This window comes from Schistocerca americana, chromosome 4, assembly GCF_021461395.2.
Source record: "Schistocerca americana isolate TAMUIC-IGC-003095 chromosome 4, iqSchAmer2.1, whole genome shotgun sequence".
Taxonomy (NCBI): Eukaryota; Metazoa; Arthropoda; class Insecta; order Orthoptera; family Acrididae; genus Schistocerca; species Schistocerca americana.
In genome coordinates, this window is record NC_060122.1 from 303,290,064 (window position 1) to 303,316,840 (window position 26,777).

At 39.3% G+C, this 26,777-nt stretch overlaps 1 protein-coding gene across 5 annotated transcripts in view; it reads left to right on the forward strand.

The window, feature by feature from the left end:
- Positions 1-26,777, forward strand: part of LOC124613184 (serine/threonine-protein phosphatase 4 regulatory subunit 3) — a 129,757-nt gene that overhangs the window by 11,421 nt on the left and 91,559 nt on the right. For 4 of the 5 annotated variants that reach the window (XM_047141828.1, XM_047141831.1, XM_047141829.1 and 1 more), the window contains exon 3: positions 3,781-3,986. In XM_047141828.1, coding sequence (XP_046997784.1) covers positions 3,845-3,986 — 142 coding nt within the window. In that variant the 5' untranslated portion in view covers positions 3,781-3,844. Of the gene's footprint in view, positions 1-3,780; positions 3,987-26,777 lie in introns of those variants that run through there. The other variant, XM_047141827.1, reaches the window with a different exon arrangement.

The window sequence follows — 26,777 nt, forward strand, 5'->3', positions numbered from 1 at the left end:
CAAGACTTAGCTAGCCCTGCCACTGAGACAGCGATTAGCAATATCCTTGGATGAATCCAGTTGTCGGATTTCTGTTCCAGTTCCAAGCAGAGTGGCAATCCAGATGAGGTCGATCGCAGTGGTGCAGTGACAAGGTAACAGCAGGTGCATAGTACAAAATGGGGCAGTGGAGTGTGGTGCCGCATACAGTTATAAAGCCAGGGCACCATATGAATATGCCTGCTGTTGGTGAGTCTGCAGTGGTGTAGCACAGTGTGATTGGATGGTGCAAGCTTGTAGCTGTTCTGTGAGGGTAAACTGCTGGTGTTGCTACCGTGGAGGCAGCTATTTGCAGGGGCCACGCCTGCACTGTCCGGCTAAGCAGCGCTGCACATGAGCTGGAAACTGCTGACCATGGACTGTATGACTTGTGACGTGCAGCCATCTGGCAGCAGGCATCACGGTGGAGGAATAGATGATGCCACAGGAAGTACAAATTCATGTCACTAGAAATGTGAGCCTCTGAAAAGTACAAAAATCAGTCAGTTGCAGAACAAATGTTCTGAAACACACATCATCATTGAGCCAATGTGACGAGCAAGCAAGGCTAATGTCCACAATTATGAGAAAAAAAAGACACAAAGTAAATATCGTCACTAGTTGTTTCTATAGCGAGAAGTAGGACCAAGTAGTAACCAAACATAGTTTTTCCTGTACATCAGATGTTCTTTATGGTGGACAAGAAAATGTAATGGAACACCCATGAGAAACAGTCTCGCCACCAGATGCCACGAAGTGGTGGGTTCTGTGACTGAGACCAAAATAATAAGAAGCACATGTAGTGTGTTTTAAACTTCTGTATGTGATTTCCAGCAAGTTGAGAAATATCTAAGACAAGTTTGTGAGATATGCCGAGACTGATATCCACAATAGTAACAGAGGCTGAGTGACAGCACTTACACTAGGCAGAACTGAATTGGCAGGCAGAGTAGAAAAAGATAATAGATGGGCAGAATCCATCTGCTACGTCACAAGCAGTAGCGAAACAACTCTCATATTGTGTCTCTTCATATGTGTATTTGTACATTTATTGGTATATATTAATTTAAAAAAAGGATAATTTTGTTTAACAAAAGTATTGTGCACAATGTGTTGGGACGCAGTTAATTACAATATAGAACATGATATAGCACACTGGACTCGCATTCAGGAGGATGACAGTTCAAATCCAGGTTCGGCCATCCTGATTTAGATTATGTATGATTTCCCTAAATCACTTTAGGCAAATGCCGGGGTGGTTCCTTTGAAACTGCACGACCGACTTCCTTCCCAAATCTGATGGGACCGATGACATTGCTGTTTGGTTCCCTCCCCCAAATAAACCAACCAAACAACGAATTCCACTCTGTATCAATCTAAGAGAGACATTAAAAAATCACGTGGGGAAAAGAAGCCACATGGTGAAAGAAACTCCTTTCAAATTGCAAAAATAAATCTGTAAAAATCAAATTTACTTGCAAACTAACAAAATTATCAGCTTCACCTTTTCATAACATGACAAATAAGGAAGTGAGATCAGAAAATTAAAGTAGAAATATATTTTATTTTCATTAGCAGAATTTTTCAACTGTTACACAAAGTGCTGAATTGTAGTTCAGATAGTTTGAAGCAAATCCTTTCGCCTTCTGGTACCTTCTGATGGTACATACCCAGTTTGAGTCATGGCACAAAAAACTTACAGCCCCTTCCAAACTCTGAATTTGACAAAATCACTACAATTGAAATCTTGCGCACATTGTGTTTGAAAACGGCTGCGCAAACACAACTACTTTGTTTGGGGGGGGGGGGGGGGGTGCTCATAATCGATGTTGATGTGAAATTTTTGCAAGTGAATTAAATATTATCAGAAAAGGGAAATTACAGAAAGATTTTCAGAACAGTGGGACACAAAGCAATAATTGTAGCTTCATGAGCTTAGTTCCAATGTCACTGCTATGAAGACCGCATGACAATGAATCATGAATGAGTAACAGATCCTAAAATATCCAGTAATATGACAATTTTTTAAAGAATGTTTTAAAACATTTTTGTAAAGTAGAGAAAATTGTACTCGTGTAACTAAGTCGTAAGAGCTAAGTATCCCAGAACGTGGAATCCAACATTTGTTGCTTGGCCAAACTAATAAACCACTAAATGATGGTATGCCGATGAATCAAAATCGGCTGGATGTTTGGATCCAAGTCCAAAATGGTCAATGGAACGTAAACAAATTACACCGTGATCATCTTCTGGTGACACAAAGATGCATAAAAAAATCTTATAAAAGACCTGATACTGGGAACAGAGGGAGAGCCTATAGCAAAGTAGGGCACACTGTACAGTGTGTCTCAAGCAAATGGGTTATTAACAGAAAAGGAGATGTAAATAAAGTAAACACGTGACTCCGTCTATGTGCATTCCCGGAACAGGATACAATTACCTACTGTGAAATTCTGACAACGTGAAAGTAAACATCTGGTCTTGCTCAGGTGCAACCAAAGAATACGAAACATTTTGGAGAATGCATGAATAATCAAGTGAGAATCAGGAATGCTTGGAGTTTGCATACAATGTCTTAAAACTGTGGAAAATATAACAGTGGCAGTTAATCTGTATTAAAATTTATCACTAATTACACCCATACAGTGGTGTTAATGTAAAAGAAACAACATGAACTTGGGGTGATTAAGTGACTCAAATGAAGACCTCCAGATAAAAGGGGCAAGGGGAATAGATCCAATTGAAAGTAATAAAATGATATCTGGTAAATAAACCTAATAAATCTAAAATATAAATTGTAAAATTATTCTCAAAATCTATTCTTTTCACAATTCAGAAAGATTTAACAATTTTAGAATATATAATTTTTAAAATAAGCTTGAAAGTGTCATGTGTGGAAAACTAGATGTGTCTCTGGTAATGTTTCTAGTTCCAAAACAAAATTTAAAAAATTAAATTTACTTGGAAACTAAGGAAAATTTCAGCTTCAACATTTCTGTGCTTCATAAATGAATTTCGCAGGTATTTTGCTTCACTTACAACAATTTAAGCTTAGCCATTAGGTGTCACCCTAACCACTACTACTACTACTATTGCCACCACCACCATAACGTGTTCCAAAAAAAAAAAAAAAAAAAGAGAGAGAGAGAGAGAGAGCGAGAGAGAAGTCATGACAAGAAACAACCAGTATTTATATCAATCTAGATTGTAAACTTCATAAGTGAATCTCATTGGCTACTGTGTAATATTACACAATTGACAATTGGCTACAATCAACGATAACAAAATGCCAAATACAGCATGTAGTGGAAGAGCCCAGGACACTACAATTCAAATATGTCTAAAGAAATATTTCTACTGCTGTATAATTTTCCTGCAGGATTTTTGAGTATATTGTTCCATACAGTCTTTTTCTTTCTTTTGCGTTTTCTCTCATTGAAGGTATGTGTTGCAGCTTGTACCAGAATTTTGCATTTTCATGAGGAAAAGAAACTCGTGTATTTTATTTACAGCACTAGTTGCTGAATGCATATACTGATTTTTAAATATGTGTGGTATTCTAAAACCAGAAATTGAATATGAAATACAAAATTTCTTTGATGACCTGAAGAAAGAACTTCAAAATTTTGCAAATTGTCATGTGTTCACCTAAATTAATGGTGTTGCTGCCATTGGTCTAACTACTAAGATATTTCCTATGCTATAGCCTTTCTAATTTTCCCCCTTTATCCTTTAAAAAGTGAAACTACTTTTTGGTTTCAGATGATATTTCCTGGGGCTGTGAAGTAGAAGAAAGTTAAAGTGTACATAATAGTATATTTGTGCCATGACGGACACCCGGAGACGAGTGAAGCTGTATGCATTAAATGCTGATCGACAGTGGGATGATAGAGGAACTGGTCATGTCTCTTCCACTTATGTTGATAGACTCAAAGGAATTTCTCTGTTGGTGCGCGCTGAATCTGATGGTAATGCACAACATTTTATCAGTCTCTTTATGTTCTTACTCTTTTGTTATTTCCTAGCTATAACAGTAGGTTGCCTACAGAAACACTTGTTTGCATGCTTATGGAATTGCTGCTCTTTGTGATACATTCATTGACCTGATAAAACACTTAGAATTTTTTGCAATTATTAATAGTGATTCAGCAGAAACATTTAATGAGTATTGTAGTCCATTTGCATACACATGAAAAGCTAATCATAAAACTGTGTGTTAAAAATTTCCCCTTATGTTGGTGTATCTGTGGATGTGCAGCATAATCTTTTAATTGGCTATTTAGGTGTTGCTGCGATGTGCATTGCATTCTCTGTTCCTTAATTATGTTTGTATTTCTCTTCATTTGATCATGTAATCAGTTTCATTTCATGAAATTTAATATTACACATTTTGCATTATACTTACCAGAATTTCAGTAGTGTGTTTTTCATGAAAAAAGTTCCACATAAAATTGTTTTTCCTATTCACTATGAATGAATGTTTTGAATTATTTTCATATTTATAGGAAAGCATCTATTAGATTCTTTTAACATATGTTGATACAACAGATAATTACAGTAAACTTGAGTAAAGTTCCAAGGGTCTTAAGGAATTAATATACTCAGGCCTCTAACAATCCCCCCTAGTAATTAATTGCTTGGAATACTTACACTTTAATAAAGATTATTGCTGATCTGTTTCCATATCTCCATCCAATCAGAGCTTTTACTCAATTTGTAATGACCTCTAAGTTGATGGGATATTAGCTTCTAACCTTACTTTTCCTTTTCAAACTGTATGTCAATTATAGTCACAGGATAAATTGCAAGATATTGACGGGGTGACCTCTATTGCTTTATAGCAAGTGAAATTCACACTCCATTATTTGCTGATATGCTGTTTCACATGGCAGTTATGTAGTTGAATTGGACTGTTACATTGTTGGTTCCATCTATTGTTTAATTCATTATTTTTACTTCCAATTAAGAGCCAGTGAAAGGAAAGTTCTCTGTAATTTTACCCACACTCTCACATTGAAAAACCTTCATTGAAACAAAAACTCTAAATCATAATAGTACTCCTCTTAAAATGATCCTGTGGCTGTCAGACAATACATTAATCACCGGTGTCTTGCTATCTATTTTTGTGTTTGTTTTTAGGGTGTGTAAAAACTTATTTCATAAACTCTTGAGGGATCAGTGGTATGTCAAAAGAAATAATTTTATAACAGGAAATGTGGAGTATTTCCTGCAGGGGCAGTAGTTAGTTGAGTTAATAATCCCGGAAATTACATCAAAAGAAAGTACCATAATGTTGCATTTTGTGCTATAATGTAGTGACAGTTCTTTCGACAAATAATTATATAATTTATAATTGGCAAGTGACATCAGTCTTTGTTTTCATCCTTCCCAGTTACTGCATGTAATGATCAGATGCTTAACAAAATGTTATTTAAAATAGAAAGTCAGAATTGACTATTCTGAATTACGTTAAGTCACAACCCATATTTTTCCCTTCAAGTTACTTCCACTCTAGTTAGTGTTCCTTAAGACATTATTAGTATATTATTTTTGAATTTTCACACGGAATTAAAAAAAAAAATTAAAATTGAAATCGGCCCATTTAAGGGATACAAAATTTCTAGTTCCCAATTTTTCATTTTATTTTCATCTGTAGTGGCAAAAGCAAGCTTTTTAATACTACATCAGTGTTTGTTAATGATTCTTACCTTCTTCTTTTTTTTTTCCCTCTCCTGTCATTGTTTTAAATGACTTTTCCTGCCTTCCATCACTGATACATTGTGTCCTTTATTTTTCTGCTTCATATTGTTTGTATTCTCGTAGGGGCTACCTGTTATAAAATTTTTGGCAGCTTGATGTTTAAAATTTTTTGCTTTATTTGTGTGTGTTAACTGTATTCCAGTTACTGTTTTGTTGTTTAGTAAATAGATGTTCCTCTTCTGTTTCTAACCATGCTGGGAAAGAAGTGTTAAGGATTCTAGTAATTTCTGATGTAATTAGAAAGAAGGAAAGAGAAATGATGCAGTGTTCTGTACATCTAGGAAAGTACGATAGAGCACTGCATCTGCATGGTGAACATGCATGGCCTGCACGCATTCCCCATCACTTTGCACTTGATACGGAATAATGCAACCTACAGTTTCTGCACTCATCATGCGGGTGGGCACTCACTGAGTATAGGCCCACAAATTAGTGGCTCTGCTGCACAGCAAAGAAAACATCAAATCTATCAGTGTCTTTGCAACATAGTGGCACTAATGGCCCCAGCAAGTGTTGGAATGCATTTAGATTAATAATTACCTTTTAGCTATCAATTTTCCATGTTATCTATGGAGAATACATATTCTGCTTATGTAAGGTTCACCAAATATTTCCACAGTTACTGAGTATGGCTATGTATAATGAAAATTAAAGTGATAATCTAATTTGTGTGAATGAGTAGCTGATGAAATAATGTTCACATTCAATCTGCAGTTAAAATCTCACTGACATTGAGGCGTATTTTGGACATAACGAATGAAAAACATGTATGTTGAGGAGCATGACAAGTTATTATAATTGTCAACTTTTGTTTTCATTTAACAAGAAAACTTAAATCCAACTACACTGTAGTCTTTTGTGTATAAATCAAGCAAATTAACTTCTAGGGCTCATTACAATTGGTAATGTTAACTGCAGTGACCACAAAGAAGAAGAAAGTGCAAGGGGTAGTAGCAAGCAGATATAGTCATTATGTGAATAAATTTTGATCTCTATAATTATTTGAATAAGCAGATCATTCAAAGAGATTTATTCACGAATAAATTTTTTGTAACTTAAATAATGAATGATACAGAATGTCACTCTATTTTCGTTGTTTACTTGTACAGAATTCCGTAACTAGTAATACATTCATTTGCATGACCATCTCCTGCAGCAGCTATTCAAATCGGTTATTGGTTTGTCTATCTTAGCTGATTGCAATTAATTAATTTTTTTGGACCAGACACATTCCGCTTTTATTTGTAAAATGTCTTCCGTGGTCATTGGTGTCTCTTTCTCGTGGTCACATATTCTGCAAACCATGGCTTTTTCCTCCTTTGTTTGTGAAGATTGAAGTCAAAAGAAACTTCATTGTACATATACACTTTGCCTTACAAATACAGTACAATTCCACACTCAGCATAGTAGTACACAGAGTGCAAACACATATAACTGCAGTTCTATTTCCAGAAGTGAGTTGAAGTGCAGATAGCACCAGTGCACCATAACAGTGTGTGCAAAAAGACAAAAAAACTGCCAAGTGTATATGTACAACTATTTCTTTTGACTCCAACCTCCACAACAAGGGAGGAAAAAGCAGTGGTTTGTAGGATATGTGAACAAAAGGCAGGAACACCAATGAGCACAGTAGATGTGAAATGCGCCTGGTGTAAAGAATTCTCTTGAATTAATTTCAGTCAGCTTAAGGCAGAGAAACCAGTATAATTGATCTGTAACTAGTGTTTATTCCTGTGGCTCAGTGCAGTTCCTATTTAATAACTTAATGGTTTGTACGGAAATATGTTTCAATGCGGTATGTTCCAAACTACAAAGCTAAAAGTTTGGGGTTCAATCCACCGTTGATACTTCAATTTTTTTGGTTGCTTATTGCTTCTTTCATAGCTAAGGACAAGGAAATTGCCAAGTCAAGTTGCACTGTGTTCCAGAGTACGTGTTGAAATGTAGGTCCCCCTCTAACTGCCTACATTGTAACAAATGCAACATAAAAATACATTCATCAGCAGATGCTTTTAGCAATTACACTACTGATGCGACCCAATTGGAGTTGCTCTGTACTTACCACTACTTCCTCCCTCGCCCTGCTAACGTGTTGAAGTACTCTACATGCATAGCCAGAGATAAGACTGCAGTGAACAGACACTCTTAATCTGCAACTCTTTCCTCCATTTTACCCAAATTGCTGACAATATTGGATATGGATGTTTCATTGATATAATTATGTAATTGGGTCTTGTTTGTAGTGCCAGAAAATAAGTGAACACTCTAAGAAACTCAGTGGTTGCAAATGACCAACATCAACCAACTAAAGTCTCCTAAAGCAGTACTGGAATGCTGCTGAACTCCAGTGTCATCCAAAAGAGTTTAATGATTACCTCTGAGTAAGCTTTGTGATAGAAGAATGAACAGTTTCCCAACCCAACACATGTCTATTCAGATATGTAGACTTTAGAGATTGAAAAATTTTCAGGGTAGCAATTCTTCTGGAAAACATGGAATTCTCAGGAAACTATGTTGTACCTGGAAAAATCGGGGAAATGTCAGGGAATTTCAGGAATTTCTTACAATCTCAGGGAATTCTGCGTTTTTAACCATTGAAACTGAATTTTATTGAGTTTTCAATGTTGGCAGTGTAAGGAAAATATTTATTGCCACTTACCGTAAAGATGACACGTTAAGTTGGGAACGGGCACAATTAAAAGACACTTACACATTAGCTTTCTGCCATGGTATCCTTCAGAAAAATAAACACGCGCACACACACATGACTGCCAGCTGGCAATTATTGCAGCAATGTCTTATCCACATTTTAAAAAAACAAATAGTTCACTTTTATTGTATTGCTATCCATGACGAAGGACGGTTCACAACAAACTGAAGACACATTATAAGCCAAAGGAATGTCAAAGGAAATTTATTCTATATGTGGTTTGGGAGTGAAGCTAACATGAAATCACAATGATGTTATTTACCAAAGACTACAGCGGAATTGATACTATCTCAATTTTTGCAGAAGAAGAGGGTGATTTGAAAGTCGTGTATTGTTATCCTTTAATAAAGAAGATGTAGAACGTATTTTTTTCAGTGTGTCACAATGGCAATTCATTCAAAAATCAAATGAACTTTCTAATGAGATTGATCAAAAAAGAGTTGTTCTGAAAACTGATTTAAACTCAGCAAACCCTGCATTTTTATAGCAAATGGTAAAGAAGTTGAGCAAAGAAAATTATTTAATTTCAAATTTATCTATTATTTGCAACAATTTCTGTTCACATATGATGAGTAAATGTGTTTATTCGTCTAAATGAATTATGTTTTGAATGAAGATCTTTATTTGTTAATCACAAATATGGATTTTTACCTGTATTTGCTATTTGAATAAAGATTGCTCAACTCTGGTGGAAAGGGAAGCACATCGCACATACATACGCTGCAAATCGCTGCACATGCGCAGATGAGTGCGAGTGTATGTTACCTGCACATCTTTGAACAAGCATGTGGCATCCATGTAGCCGGGTACAAGCTCTCACCCAGTTGTGCTATTAGGCAGGTCAGCATTAGTCGTCTTTGGCAGCATCTACCAACCTTTGTGAAATGTATTAGTGTTCTCTCCAGCATACCACATGCTGGTGTAGACCAATTGGATGGATCCCAGACGTGCAGGGTGATTGGACAACTTTTAGGGGGAAATTATTGTTCTGATTATTGGGTCTATAATACATTGTTTCACATAAAGACATTCCTTTAAAAAAAAAAAAAGTATGTCTCCCCACTTTGCAACCCCTGTGTGCATGTGGAGGCGGGGGTGGGGGGGCTTCATGATAGCTTGAACTTTGCAGGGACACTTTTCAATTAGATGTCTGTGGTGGAATGGCAGCCCATTCTCCCTCATGAACCAAAACCAGATAAAACAGTGATGATGTTTAATACTGAGATTGATAGTGAGGTTGCAGTTCAAACTCATCGTGAAGGTATTCCATTGAGTTGAAGTTGAGACTGTGGGCAGGCCAGACCATTATGTCCCCAGTAGATTTTTTACTCACTTGACACCCAGTTACTAATTCATGCTCTCCTGATCAAACCATTTCATTTTTCTGCTTCCCTACTGGCAACACATTACTCCCCTCCTTTTATACTGGTGGGTCTGCCTCTTGTGAGGTCTCATGGCTGTCCGTAATTGTTATGGACTTATGACCACAGTTACTGAGTCATAGGGAGTTACTAAAAATGATGGAAATAGACATTTTACAGTTTGATGATAAAAAAAGTTGAAAAAGGTGCTGGTTACTTTTCACTAATCATATGCTACTTAAATGTTTTGTAGATCGTAATGATTTCCTTCCTGAGCACACAGCAAACCTATCTGTGAATGATTTCATCACCATGGTGTACTAAAAAGGCATGTTTACATTAGTGTCCTAAAGGCATGTCTACGTTGAATTAAGCCCGTTTTACATGAGTGATTTTCTGGTCAAAATTGAGTACTCGAAGTGTGTGCACCTTTTGTGCCCTCGTGTAAATCAGCAACCAATCCCAACGTGAGTGTGTCTATGACGTCATTGATCTATAGATTGTTCTGAGTATGCTGCATGCTGCGCATGCACAGAGGCAAGTGACGATGGATGTGTCTGCTAATGTCTGAAGTAACAACCTATTCTTGTCGAGCTCACTCCTACTATAGAAATGGATATTGTGTTTTTGTTTTTGTGGCACATTGAAAAGTTACACAATGTCCTGGTATTTTTTCCTACCTACTGGTGTTCCACAAGAGACGAAGTATGTGAAAGAAAAAAGCATTTATGTTTTACAGAGAAAAAAACCTACACTATGCATAAATAAGAATGTAAATGGATTAACGTTTTTACTGAAAATTATTTCGCAGTGAAAACGTCCATAAAAAGAATAGTCCATCATAACGTCATTTTCACCATTGAGGTGCGAAACTGCGCAGCAGACAGCTCTCGCAACCCCAGCAATTTTGGCGCTGATGAGTAAACAAAAATGACCCCTCAAAATGGATGAGATTCAGTATGAGAATAAAGTGCCAGGGGTGATGCAGTAGATGAACAAATTGAGATTAGAACGTCATTTGTGTAAAAGGGGCTTCAGAAACATCTTCTGAAATGATATGTTCGCAGCTAGTACTGGACTGCCGATGTTTGCCACATGTTCTCAATATATTGGCAACACAAAACAGTGTTCCACAGCTGCATTGGTACAGATCAAAGAAATGTTGTTCCTGGCCTGCTACCACTAAATGCCACTACTCAGCGCTAGTGTTCGTTTTTACTCTGTCTGTAATGTTGCATGGCAACATGCAAGAAGCAAAATTTACGAATATGAGGCAGAGGAGTGCCTCTGGAATGTTTGGAGTCATCGTTATTTAAATATTAAATAGAAACATGACTCCCCAAAAAAAAAAAACACCCTGCGTTGCATCGCACCATCAGCAGTGATGTAAATAAAAAAGATTACGTCTTTCAGTTCCCAATACTACTGCAGCAGCGGCATCAACAACGAAAAGCAACAGTATTCATTGTCTGACTTCAGAAAAATTCTTAGTCTGCAAGTTATGCACACTGCCACCATACGAAAGAGTGGTGGGGGAAAAATATCTTAATTATCCATCCTATGAGGCAGAAGGAGAGTACAGTGTGTTAACTTTATGATGACTGAAGTGCAGAGTGGGCAGTGCGGAGCGGAGGTAGCAAGTCCTGCCCAAACACGGGCCAGCGTAGGATGAGAACCATGTTAGGGAACAAGGCACACACATCCCCTGCAGTGTTAGCGGCATTAGTACCTCAAACTGATTGTGATGCTTCTGTGAAAGCATGCATGGAAGTAGAAATTGCTTTAAATGTTGTTTGTTAATGAAACTCAGATCGTCTTATGCATTAACATGGTTAATAAAGATGCTAACTGCAGGAATTAAATACACTCATTGCAAGGAAAGAAAAGATATGAAATAGAAATAAAATTTATGACATAACAAATGACAGATTATTTTTTGCGTTTGTGAAAGTTGTGTTAATTTTGTAAAAAAAAGTTCATTCACTTTCACTGTCGTGATCGTCATTCATGTTTCTGATTCTTCCTTTATTGTATGTGATGTGGCTGTATTGATGATAATTTCACAAACTGTGATATGAATGTGTTTCAAAATAATACAATAACCAGCTGTGTATCCATACTGAGCAATGCAGCAGTAAAGAAAGGTACAATCTAAAGTAATTTGGACCAAAAGGAGGGCTTCTTCATAGCAATATCTAACGAAATGTCCTAAATGGAAACTCATCTTTTCACAGAGGTTTTCCTCTTAATGCTACAGATACTTTGTCCTGTAGTATGTAGCAGGTATCATAGGATATTTGTAGACTTAAGTGGAGTAATTCTTTCCGCTCCCTTTCTGTTTTGCAACATTCAGTTGCAGGCAGTATAGTTCTGTGAGCATAGCTGATTTCCTTTTAGCAGTCAGCTGGTAGGCATTGTAGGTGACTCAAGAGACGGGCCAGGATCTACCTCATCACTCGTTTTGATAACATGTTGCACAATAAAAAAACACTGAGAACTGTGAAGTGCAAAACAGTAACAAAGCCAACAAGAAGTCATCTCTTCACAATATGGTCAGCTACCTGATGTTGACTGCAACCAAAAAGCAAATGACTGTCACCTGAAGTCTTCTGAATTCTACCAATTCAGGATGAGGGTGCAATCAACCAACTAAAAGTTAACAAGTTGTACGTGTGATGCAACAGTCAGTAGTTAATGTGGATGTGGTTGGGGTGTCATCATCAATTGCAGATTCCCCGTTCATATTTATTGGAAGTGAGAGTTACATTGAGGATGAAGTAGTTTTATGTATTGAAAATAATCTTTTGACTTAATTTGAGAATAAAAAGTTAATGATTAAATATATCTTCTTTATTTAGGGTCGGAAAATTATGTGAAATATAGCATTTAAAGGTCTTGACCATTTTTAAAATTTTCCGACGGGATGGGGACCCCTGAGGGACCCTTCATATTTGTCATGTGATTACTGGTAGCCTATTCCCAGGGTTGGCAACTGTAACATCTATTGGTCAATTCCACATCATATAGGGGTGCCCGGATACTTTCGATCAGATGGTGTACTGTCCGTGTACCTATATTTGTCTGTCCAATTTCTGTGATTGGTCTACCAGAAATGTACATTCCTCTTTAACTGAACTGTTACTGTGGTATACATTATTGCAGTATCTACAGTCTTGGAGAATTTCAACCCACATCATCATTCATCAGTACTTCAGTGTCCCTCTTCTTACAATCTGGTATCAGACTTTGGAACTTGTCTCACCGTGATGTGTTCCAGCTGATATCATCCCATGTCTCCAGGCCTTTATTCAAGTATATATCCTCGTCTTGTGACTTTTGAAAAGTGTATTTGCTATCACTAGCTGAAATTTACTGCAGGACTGTTTTTTCTCCTGTCATTCCTACTACTGAGCCCATATTCTCATACAACTCTTTTTCTTCTATTCCTTCCCTACTACAACATTTCAGTAACCCACGATTATTAGATTTTCATCTTTTTCCAGCTACTGAATTTAAAGTTCAGTATCCTCATATATTTATTTTTATCTTTTTATCTTCTGCTTGTGACATCAATGTGTATACACCAACTGTTGTTGTTAGCAAAGGTTTCTCTCAATTCTGATGAGAATATTCTTATCATTGAATTGTTTGCAGTAAATCACTCTCTGCTGTACTTTCCCATTCATAACAAATTCAACCTCCCTTATACAATTTCTGCTGCTGTTACCACCCTATATTTGTCTGACTAGATTTCCATATCTTACTTCCATTTCATTTCACTGACAGTCACACTCTTATCTAGATTGAAACATAGCATTTTCATTTTCAGATTTCTTTAGCCTTCTTATTATGTTTAAACCTCTGACATTCTGTACTAAGACTCATAGAATGATACCTTTTCTTTCGTTATACAGTCTTTTTCTCGTGGTCTCCTCTCCCTTGGCATTCTCTTCTGAATGGGAGTCTAATCTGGAATCTTTTGCCAATCGAGAGAGCATCGTGACGCTTTTTTCAACTTCAGTCTCGTGTCCTGTGATAGGCTTTGTGTTGTTAATGCAGTAGTTTCCATTGCCTTTTCCATCCTGATATTGTTGATAATCCATTCACTTAACTTACTACTAGTTTCACATGTTTGTTATGTTCACAGTATTACTTCTAAATATTTATGTAATGTGACAGCCTCCAGCATGCATAGGTTTCTTCACTTATTTGTGGACCCTATCTGCCATTTATCCTCAATAAAGGAGATCTGCACTAAGTGGAAATACTTTTGAAGCTGTTTGTCATTTCCTAAAAATGATCTAGTAACAATGCTTTAATGAAAAGGACAGTGGGTAATATGTGTCAACTCTAAGAAACATGGCTGATATTAATCTCAGTTGACTGATGCTACAAAATGATCTTGTTTGGTAGAATTACCGGGTACTACATCACCCTGGCTCCAGTTCAGCAGCTCAGAAGCTGTTGCCTACATGGACAGGAATTAGAACACAAGCAATACATTGTTGCCTGTGGTCCTAGAGTTGTGAACCATGTATGGGTCCAATACAGCCGTAAGTCGCTGAATGTCAGACATCCACCAGTGTTTCCTGCAGATGCTGGTCTAGACCCAACAAAATAGCTGAAAGGATTTGAACAAGTAGTCAAATGCAACAAATGAGATGATGTAATATATTTGGAAAATGTGCACATTTTTACTTGGACCGCACAGCCCAGCAGTGATTTGAGAAAAATGAAGAGAATCTTCTTAGCTGGATCAAATTGCATGCCAAATTGAAGAAAATGTTTGACAACTATCAGCAGTAAGAGTGCTTAGTGGAAGAACAGCTGTAGTACAGGGCCACATTGTGGAGAAATGACACAGTCCAAACGCAGAATGTTTTAACACAATCTCACACATGATGAAGGGAGTAGCAGAAGACTTGTACCGAGCTCTTCTGGTACTGAGGGATTCATCAAGTGGTGCCTGCACATCATGAAAATGCAGTGGGAAAGAGTCAGATGGACTCCCAAGTGTGGCCCCTATGGCAATTGTGAAAGACTACCATGACTTCACTTCTCATATGCCATGTTGTAAGAGCAGACATAAAGCATTTTGTGGCAGCCAAAAATAACGGGATAGAGTTCACAAGCATTAGCAGCCATGACTGAACCACCTGTGCTAGAAAGTAATGGAAAACATTAAAAAACAGGTGTATCAAACCATAGCTCAATTCACCACAACCAGTGAAATGCTCAGTGAAGAATGGACTCCACAAACTTGGACTTACACCACAGCCATCAAACCATAAGCCAGCATCAGCAATGCAGGTACAAGCTACTCCTTTGCCAAGTAACAACTATCCAACATCAGCAATGCAGGTGCAAGCATATCCTGTGCCAAGTATAACACCACACAGAACAACAGACATTAGGACGACGGAGGATAACATGCCAGTATGTTCTCTCTAACGTACTGTAACCGTTCCCCACCTTTCAAATGCTTTTTGTCACCAGCTCAAGAAGACTATGTTCAACGATACAAAAGTAATTGTGCTGAAGGTCATAAATGTGAAATCATCCAGATTTGCATAGGAACTTGTAATACAAGAATAGCAATCAATAACAGAACACAAGCCTTTGAATTTGTCATTTTAGCAACATGTAGTCATGATGTTTTTCTTTGATTAGACTTCTTGCAGGCATCAAAAGCAGTCATAGACTACAGAAGATCAGTGCTCGAAATTGAAAAGTCTTTTCCGACATACATACATACATAACAAAGATTGCTCTGGATGATTGTTAGCCATTGAAGATGTCATTATCTCACCATTGTGAATAAGATGAGTTCCAGTTGCCACTGAAGATGCTCAGTTAAACTGTGAAACCTTTAGTGATTGCAAACAGCTACTGAGTCTCACAAAACCTCTACGTACTAATGATGGCGATCATCAGCATTACACATGGTCGAGGAGAGCTTTGGATCACTGCTACAAGCATCCACTACCAATCTGTAAAGGTATGTGCGTAGGAACAGCCGAACCAGTTCAGTATGGGCAGTTTAGTGCCATTGACAAGTTATTGTGTTGCAGTACCTCCACAGTCAACATAGTGGAGGAAGCTACTATCGAACTGCCAATAGCATCCGGCCTGGTTGAGGAACAACGTCGGTGAGTGTTAGCTGTTCTATGCAAATTTTTGGATGATTTCAAATCCATGATGGAGAAACAACAGACCATACCAAGTGGTCAGTGGTAAAATACCACATCAATACTGAGATTATGTGCTCATATAGGATGCCACCAAATGAATGATGCATGTTTGGGAGGAAGTGGAGCAGTTCCATAAGATGACATCCTTGAACCTTCCTTCCCTATTGTCCTTGTAGAAAGGGACAGCACATGGCATTTCTCTGTCAACTACCGACAACTGAACAAAATCACAATGAAAGATGTCTACCCGTTGTCATACGTTGAAGATATCCTAAACTGCTTGAAAGGAGTAGAGTTTCTCCTTTACTCATATGCTGTCAATACAAGCCGAAGCTGGAAATGGGAAAACTTACTGAAAAGAAAAGACGTGCTGATACACAATCAGTTGTGGCGAATATCGCTTAAAATCCAGCGTATATTTTGAATGAGTTGAATTATACTCTACATTGTGGAATTGGACAGTTGCAGAAATACTATCATAGATTTATTAATTTCTAACCATTATTTATATACACTAGTCAGCCAGTACATTATGACCACAACCAACCTACTCTCAAGAGAAGCCCATCCAAGCGATAGTAGCGTCACCGTGAGAGCAATAACTGCTAGTCAGACATGCGCATGGTGCATATAGTGTCTGTCAGCATGTAGAATGGGGAAGGCGTGCAATCTATCTGAGTTCGCCGAGGGCAGGTCGTGGCGGCCTGGAGGCACGGCACAAGTGTTTTAGAAACTGCGTGACCTGTCAAGTGTTCAAGGAGTGCTTGTGGTGAAACCGAGGGGAAATTATATCATGGGGTTGGGCGGCCACCCCTCATTACAGAGATCGGACATTGTAGGCTGGGCAGACTGGTAAAATGAGACTGGCCATGAACCGAGGTGGACTTTAATGCTAGGCAGAGTAAAAGTGGCCTGCAACTGGTGTACCATTCACCCCTTCATAGCAGTCATGTTTTCTGACAGCAGTGGCACCTTTCAGGAATGTAATGCACCATGTCACAAGGCCAGGAGTGTCATGAAGGGGTTCGAGGAACACAGTGGTGATTTCCAATTGATGTGCTGACCTTCATCTCCCAGATCTGAGCCTGATCGAACACATCTGGGATGTGATTGAATGTGCCATCAGAGCTCATAACACCCATCCCCAGAATTCGTGGGAATTGGGTGACGGGTGTGCAGATGTGGTGCCAGCTCCCTCCAGCGACCTACCAAGGCCTCATTGCTTCCATGCCACAGTGCGTTGCTGCTGTTATCCAAGCCATACTGGCTAGTGGCTAGGTGGTCATAATGTTTTGGCTGATCAGTGTATGTACAGCACTGAAAAAGTACCACACTGTGTGGTCTTACAAAAAAGTATACTATTCAGTGTGGTGTTTTTAATGGCAGTTACACAGTTTCACTAGGCCCCTTATTGTAATGCATAGGCTCTCAGCAGTTTTGAGCATTTATATTCACAACAGATTAAGAGAGCGGACTGGTATTTGATATCCAGATTGTATTTTAAAACATTCTACAATGTCCTTCCCATTTTTTTCTGCTTTATTCCTTAATAGACAATGTTTCATGTACAGATAAATAGTGTTATTTAATTTATGTGACTAGTTTTTCTCATCCAACACGAGTTTCCTCAGATCTGTGGAAACTGCATTATATAACAACAGCATCAGATAACGTTGTCACTAAACTCAACTCAATGACGTAGTCATTTGCATTGATTGCCCTGGTGGCAACAAGTTAAAGGGTTAAAGCATAAGTCGGCATTATTGTTAATCCAAGTGGTGTGGGTTGGATCTGCAGTGTTTAATGGAAGCTCATTGGCTACAGTCCAAGGCACAATTGGGGAAGTTAGCATCCTGTATTGGGAACGTGCGTCGTGTTGGTATGTACAAAGGTGGAAGTTATTAAGTCACATAAACCAATTTCATACTGGACTTAAAAAATGTGAATATAAAATTGGTCCTAAAAGTCATGAAATATATTTTTCGAAAAGGTTAATTAACTATATCCATACAAAGTGTTAATGTTCTTTTACATACTCTCTGTGAAAATCTACACATTTTTCCAGCAAGTATCCCATGCCCGATACTTCCCCTCATAGGCTTCAGTGATAATCTTCTTTAAAGATGTCACAGCGACTTTGTTAGCCTCATTGCTGTCAAAATGGCATCCTTTAAGTGCACTCTTGACCTTGGGGAACAGATATTTCCCATGACATGGTCTCAGCAGTGCTCAGAGCAGACTGACATTGAGGCCTACGAGGGTGTACCCCTCCACCGAACTCAAACTGCTGAATCATTCTGTAATCTGTTGGGACACGACAAGATGAAGAAGAAAAAGAAGAAAACACCCACACATTTCATGATTTTTGGGACACACCTTGTACAAAGTAATTCAAATGATCCCACTTACATTTTTTGTGTTAATCATTGGTTAGTTTTATTCTGTTAGCAAAGTGTCTTTTTGATAGAAAAGGTACAAAGTGTAAAATCATCTCATTAAAATATCTTGAAATATTTAACTGTGGAAGAAAGCGCCTTTAGATTTGTGGTCAAATATTTCTTGATATGTGAAACAAACATTGTTATGACTACATCTTTTAAGGGCATTAACGTAAATCATTTAGGCATATGTTCACAATAAAAGTTTATAGTTCTGGCAAAACTGGCCATGACCTTCCTCTTCTGTGCGGATGCACACATATTACCCGAACTCTTACAGGACTTGGTAATGTCTTCCACGAGTAATGAGTGTGCCAGGGAGGAACACTACAAATGTAGTGTGTGGACATATAAGGTGAGAATGTGGGTCTCGCGGGAGGTGTGTGCGAGATAGTCCCTGCAGTTGCACTATCCTCTGTGCCCTCAGTGGCTCAGATGGATAGAGCATCTGCCATGTAAGCAGGAGATCCCAGGTTCGAGTCCCGGTCAGGGCACACATTTTCACCTGTCCCTGTTGATATATATCAACACCCATCAGCAGCTGAAGGTATTAATATATAATTCTAATATATGTGTGTATCTCAAAAGCTTGAACAGTTCACTAAAATACGTTCAGGGTACAATTATTGTGGAGCAGACGCCAGATAGCATGAGTGGAGATAAAGGCTCATTGTTGACTGTCCTGTAGGAGTTGTAAACATTTACTAAAAAAGAAAGAAACCTGCAATATTTAATAATTTGAGCAGAATTAGTTCAATTTGTACACTTTTTGCACTTTTATGTTGAGTTGTCATAGAAGATTAGGTCAGTGTGACCCAGTTATTAGTTAGCTAATCCCGTCATTGTGTGAACTCACATTTTGGAGGACAATGTTTCAATTCCATGTCCAGCCATCCTTATTTAGGTTTTCCATTATCTCCCAAAATCACGCCAGGCAGATTTAGGGAACATTCCTTTGAAAACGGCACAGCCGATTTCCTTCCCCATCCTTCTGTAATCCAACCTCGTGCTTCTTGTGTAATGACCTCACTCTTAATGGAATGTTAAACTCTGATCTTCCATTCTTCCTTCCGCCACTGTGCACTCAAGAATTAGGTCTATTTTATACAGAAAAAGTTAAGCTCACACCGTTCTCTCGTGCAAGCAGTATTATTGCTCAAAGTTTCGATGCCAACAATAGTAGTAGGTATGTATCAACACAAACTAGCTCAACGTGACTCTAAATGATTAGATGCTTCACAGGTATTGTATTGTTTGCAGTACCTTTGTCCTGATTGTTACTGTGTCATATTATTGTATCATCCATGTGCTTATGTTTAATACCCCGAAAAAGCGTATGACACTACTTGGAGGTACATCGTCCTTCGCCAACTTCATGAATGGGAACTACATGGACGCCTGACGCTTCTGATCCAATCCTTTCTTGAGGACTGGCGTTTTCGTTATCGCATTGGCGATGCCAAGTTTGATTGCTTTGTTCAGGAGAATGGTGTGCCCCAGGGCAGTGTCCTATTGTTTGCCATCGCTATCAATGGCACTTCCTCCGTAGTCAGGAGCCCTGTCAAATGCTCTTTATTTGTGGATGACTTTGCAATCTTCTACTCTTTCTCTGATCTTACCACGATGAGGCTGGAAACCTGGACCCAGGCAACTGGTTTTCGGCTCTCACAAGAGAAGATTGTGTGTCAATTTTAATCGCGTTCATCGGAGTTTTAACCAACCAGAGCTTACAATTGGGGACCGTATTTTACGTTTTCAAGACACTGTGCACTTTTTGGATTTATTATTTGACTCAAAATTAGCATGGCTCCCACACCTGAAAGACCTACGAACAAAGAGCTTCCAGTTGTTGAACATTTTGAAATGTCGTGGCGGAAAAACTTGGGGAGTTGACAGGTCCTGGCTCCTAGGACATTTGTTCGATCACGCTTAGACTATGGCAGCGTGGTACACAGGTCAGCCAATCCTTCCTACCTCCATATGTTAGATGCTGTCCACCATGACGGCATTTGGATATCGACTGGAGCCTTTCGGACCAGCCCAGTTCAGAGTCTGTGTCCAGAGGCTGGTGAACCACCACTCTGGATTCGGCGACGTATCCTTTTGGCTTGACAGGTGCTGAAAATCTCAGCATCACCTCAGTCATTAGTATTTAGTTCAGTGATCCAACCCACCTTCGAGCGACTGTTCAGGGATCGGCCCCGAGCATCCCAACCATTTGGTATACATGCTACGGACTGTCTCAAGAATCTGGATCTCCCGGGCATGAAAATACACACCCAGGGATGGAACGCACTGTTGCCTTGGTGCCTTCAGAGGCCCAAAGTGATTTTAAGCTTGACACAACACACGAAAAGTTGCGCTCCAGATGTGGTTTTTACGACTTTGTTTTCGTCTATTTTAATTATCTACCATAGTTTTTATCATTATTTATACAAATGGATCCCAGCAGGAGAATGCTTTCTGTAGTTCTGTGGTTTTCCCCGGTAGGGTTTTAAAATGCGTCTTCCAGAACAATTTACAAATTACGATGCGGAGTTATATGGCATTCTGATGGCACTGGAGAGGGTTCACAGACATCACCGTACAAGTTTTCTTGTCTGCTCCGACTCTCTCAGTGCACTGCAATCACTTCACCAAATGTATCCAGTAGACCCACTGATTCAGCTCATCCATGACTCCTTACAGTGTCTCCAATGCCGTGGCAAGGAGGTGATCTTTTGCTGGGTACCTAGCCACATTGGGATACAGGGTAACGACATGGCTGACAAAGCTGCCAAGGAAGCCTGTTGGGATGGTGCTGTCCATCAATGTCCCATCCTGTTGCACACCATTATCTCATTTCCTGATAGATGCATCATGCATCAGTGGGAGACTGACTGGTTGCAGGTGTCGGACAACAAACTACGGTCATTCAAATCGACCACAAAGGCTTGGCAGACTTCGTGTCAGCCTCGCCGCTGGAAGGAGGTTTTGCTTACCAGATTGCACATCGGGCAGAGCCCTTTCACGCATGGCTTCCTCCTCTGGCAGGACGATCCACCATTCTGTGAAGTTTGTGGCGTGCCGCTTTCAGTTCAGCATATTGTGGCTACGTGTGTCCTGTATACTGATATTAGGGCAGCCCTCGGTCTCGCTGGAGATCTGCCCACCATCCCCGCAGATACCGATACCAGTGTTAACAGAGTGGTGAAATTTTGTGAACTGTCAGTCCTCATCCCTAAACTGGTGGGGTAGGGCGGCAGACTTTAGTATGTTATATACACTGCTCTGCATATGGGGACTGCCTTCGTCCGCACCCATGAGATTTCATGTTGACTCTTCATCAGGGTGCTGATGACCATAATCTCGAGCGCCCTCTCAACCCAAATCATCATAACATTATCATGTTTAATACCTGAAGATATATGCCAGTAAAAGCACCGTTCATTGTAAAGAAGGCACCACCTCTGACAAGTACTTTTAATAACTTGTATTAAGGTGTTTATAATCAAAGTGTATACAATACAAATGTTTTTGATTATATGTATTCCAGCATTATGTATTTCTCATATGTTGTACCCTAATGATCCATGAATTTGAGCACTGTGAAACCATTGTCATAAAGTGTCCTTCACTTTTATATACCAGGAAAAATTTTAGTATTAATAATTCAGTTACACAAATTATGTCACTCTGAAGCTATTTCAATCTTACATAAGCATAATGGTTGTGTACTGAAATAATGTATGTTAGTGTCTATATTATGGTCGACCCTAATCAGAGCTGTATTTGTTTTCCATGTCAGTGTGTATTTGACCACGAATCTACAAGTAGTTTCTTGCAACAGTTTCATATTTTAATCAGATAATCTTACACTTTATACCACACATCTAAAATCATTTCCCCATGTAAACAACTATGCAAATAGAATAAAACTGCTTGTCCAAGCAAGCTCACAAAAGCTGTAAGTGTAATTAGTAAGAGCTCATAACACGTTGTTTCTGATAACTGCACTAGCTTGAATAATTACATTTTTTAGTCCAGTATGATAGGATTCATATGAAGTAACATCTTCCATCTTCGTACATATCATTATGATTCTTTTGTGTGCAGAGTGAAACGTGGTACAAGTGTCCTAGTTATGCTCTGGATCATAGACTCAGTGAATGAGGTTCTAATAAAAATTGCAGATCCAACTCGCGCCATTTTATGTTGATGACACTGAGTGATATTTTAAACATCTAATGTGTTATTGTCAGAGCAGTTAATGTAAGTTACCACATTGTAAGTCAATTTTTAGTGATTATCTGATGATACTGTTCGCTGCTGCTGTTATTGTTGTTGGTAGCAGCGATGCCACTGCCATCTTCAGTCCAAAGACTGATTTGTTACAGCTCTCCACTGGAGTTTTTCGTGTGCAACCATCTTCATCTTTGCGTAACTACTGTGGTCCAGGTGCATTTGAATTTTCTTACTGTATTCAAACCATAGTCTGCTTCTACACTTTTTGTCCCCCACACCACCTTCCATTACCAAATTGATGATTGCTTGTTGCCTCGGGATGTATCCAGTCAGCCAGTACAGTATTTTAGTGAAGTTTGTCTCTAATCTGTTTTTTACTCAGTTCTGTTTAGTACCTCCTCATTGATTACTTGGCCTACCTACCTAATTTTCACTGTTGTTCTATGATACATTTCAAAAGCTTATATTCTCCTCTTGTCTGAACAACTTACCATCCGTGTTTCAGTTACATACATGGCTAGACTACATACAAATACTTTCAGAAAAGACTTCCTAACACTTAAAATTTTTATTCCATGTTAACAGATTTCTCTTTTTTCAGAAAGACTTTTCTTACAATCAACAGTCTGCCTTTTTATATTGTCTCAACTTTGGCCAAAGTCACTTCTTTATTGTCCAAGTAACACAGTTTATCTATTAATGTCTCGTTTCATAATGTAATAATGGCGTTTCATTACACTTGTTTCATGTTTGTCGATATTCATCTTATAAAGTCCAGTCAGGACACTATCTATTCTGTTCAACTGTTATTCCAAGACAGTTGCCGCATCTGGTGGAATTAATATGTGGTGACGAACCTCAGGGTCTTAAGTTCATCTCTCTGAGCTGTAATTTCCGTTTCAAATTTGTTCTTCGATTCCTTTACTGCTTTCTTGATTTACAGGTTAAATAACATCAGGGATAGGGTACAACCCTCTCTCATTCCTTCTCAACTACTGCTTTCCTTTTGTGTCCTTTGACTCTTATGACTGTAGTCTGGTTTCTGTACAAGTTGTAGATAATCTTTTGCTATGTTTGCCTCTGTCAATTTCGTTAACAGCATTTTCTAAACCTATAAATGCTGTGAATACAGAGGCAGCCTATCTTCTAAGATAAGTCATAAAGTTAGTATTGCCTCACATCTTCCTGAATTTCTCTGGAACCAGAACTAATCTTCGCCAATGTCAGCTTCTACCGGTGTTCCCATTCTACTGTAAATTATTCATGTCAGTAGTTAGCAACCATGACTTTATGATTTGGTGCTGTTCACATCTGCCAGCACCTTCCTTCTTTGGGGTAGGAATTACTACAATCTTCTTGAAGTTTGAGAATATTTCACTTGTGTGATATATCTTTTTATACAGCTGGATTAATTTTATAGCCTCTGACTGTCCAAAAATCTCAATAATTCTAAGGGAGTACCATCTACTCGAAGGGGCTTCAGCTCTTTCAGAGATTCGTCAAATTCTTCTCGCAGTATCATTTCTCCCGTCTCGTCTTCATTTACTTCCTCTTCTGTTTACATAATACTGTCTAAAAGATTTTTCTCTTACGTAGACCCCGTGTAGTCTTTCAACCTTTAGACTTCCACTTTGCTTAGTATGGGCTAGCCACCTGAACTCACAATCTTCATAAGCTGCTTCTCTTCTCCTCCAGAGATATCGTTACTTTTCCTTTGCACTACACATCTCTTCCCCTTGGCCATGCATGCTTCAACAGCTTTGCATTTCGTGTCCAGCCATTCCGCTTTGCCAGTTTGCACTTCCTTTCATCCTCATTTGTTACACATCTGTGTTCTCTTTCATCTTCTTCACATGCTGTATTTTTACATGTTCACCTTTCATATGTTAAATTCAATATTTCGTGTGTCTATGTCTGTTAGCTTATTTAATCTTCAGGGCCCTTCATTATCTCATCTCTCATGGCTACCCATTCTTCTCCTATTGTGTTCCTTACCCAGTTATTATTCGTTGCCTAATGCTTATTGAGGTCCCGTCTCCTCAGTTTCCTACCATTTTGCAATTCAGTGTCAGTCTGCACTTGATAACCAATAAACTCTGGTCAAATTCCACAGCTGACCCAGGAAATGTTTTGCAGTTTAATATCTGGTTTTGAAATCTGTCTTACCATTTGTAATTTATAGATCACTCAATTTGAAATCAACCATTAAAGAAATAAATTTGAACCTTCGTGATTTAAAATTTTGTAATGTTTTTTCCCACTTTATTCTACCTGCCAAAATAAGTTAAAATTTTTTTGGACACTTCGTTTTTGAGTTATTGATTTTTAAAGTTTCCAAAATTGTGCAATTTTTGCTATGTACCACTTTCTGAACCCCATGATCACAGGTTCTGAGATCGGGATTTGAGTATGAACCAGAAACAAAGATACAGTAATCACATTGGAAATATCAGACATCCTCAAGGCCACAAAAATATGGCAGTTCAGTAGCAATGTCGATGTGATGTTGGCCGTTTCCTACATCCCAGGGAGCCCACAGCTCTTTTGTTGGTACAAGTGTAGTGCACATGGGCCTTGAGCTAGTGTAGCCTTTCTTCTCTTCTGGGCTGCACTCCCTTTGCCAGATCCACTCCTTCCATTCTAGCTCCTCCCCTTCTGCCTGCCCCCCCCCCCCCTCACTTTCTCCCTCGGTGTTTCCCTTTCTGATGACCCTTCTATTCCCTTGGTTTCGCTATTCCTTTTCAGTTTTCTCGGTCGTATTCCCAGCCTCCCTTTTTTTCCAGCTTTTTCTGGCCTCCCTTAGGGTTTGACCTCCCTTTCCTAAATTCTGTTTCTTAGTGTGAGCCATTTAGGAAGAACTCCCTCCCTAGTGTCCCCAGTGTGGGGGTTCCTCCACCCCTCTTCCTTCCATCACCACTACAACCTCCCCCCTCCCCCATTCCTTCTACTCTTCTTTCACCACTACAGCCCCCAACTGCCCCTCAACTCTCTCCTCCATTCCCCCACCCCACCCTCCTGCTGCCCCCCTCCACCCTCCCGCTCCCCCCTCCACCCTCCCACTCCACCCTCCCGCTCCCCCCCTCCACCCTCCCACTCCACCCTCCCGCTCCCCCCCTCCACCCTCCCGCTCCCCACCCCCACCCCCTCTCCCGCTCCCCACCCCCCTCTCCCACTCCCCACCCCCCTCTCCCACTCCCCACCCCCCTCTCCTGCTCCCCACCCCCGCTCCCACTCCCCACCCCCCCTGCCCCCCACTCCCCCCTGCTCTCCCACTCCCCGCTCTCCCGCTAACTCTGCTGCTCCCCCCCCCCCCCCTCCCCAGCTAAGTCACCAGCAAGTATAGCCATGTCTGTGTGGTGGGGCTGTTACATACCCATTTGGCTGAGCCCACTTTCAACATAAGGATCACACTATGGCTACATCCATACTCTGCAAACCACTGTGAGGTGCATGGGAGAGGGTACATCCCATTCTACCAGTTATTAACGTTTCTTCCCATTCAATTCATGTATGGAGCCCAGGATGAATGATTGTTTGAATGCCTCTGTGCATACTGTAATTATTATAATCTTATCCTCAGAATCCCTGTATGAGCGATAATTCAGTCATCATTTAAAGCCAGTTCTTGAAAATTTGGTAATAGACCTTCTCAAGATAGTTAATGTCTATCTTTAAGAGTCTACCAATTTAGTTTATGCAGTATCTCTGTTACACTCTCCCATGATTAAGCAAACCTGTGACTATTCATGCTGCCCTTCTCTGTATACATTCAGTATCCCTTGTTAGTCCTATTTGATACAGGTCCCACACACTTGACCAATAGTCTAGAGCTGATTGCACACTTGATTTGTAAGCAATCTCCTTTGTGTAGACTGATTGCACTTCCCCAGTACTCTGCCAATAAACCGAAGCCTTCCACCTGCTCTATCCACAACAAAGCCTGTGTGATCATTCCATTTCATATGCCTACAAACTGTTACACCCAGGTATTTGTGTTAGTTGGCTGATTCTAGCAGTGAGACATTTGTATTATGGTCATAGGATACTCTTTTTTTGTGAAGTGCACAATTTTATA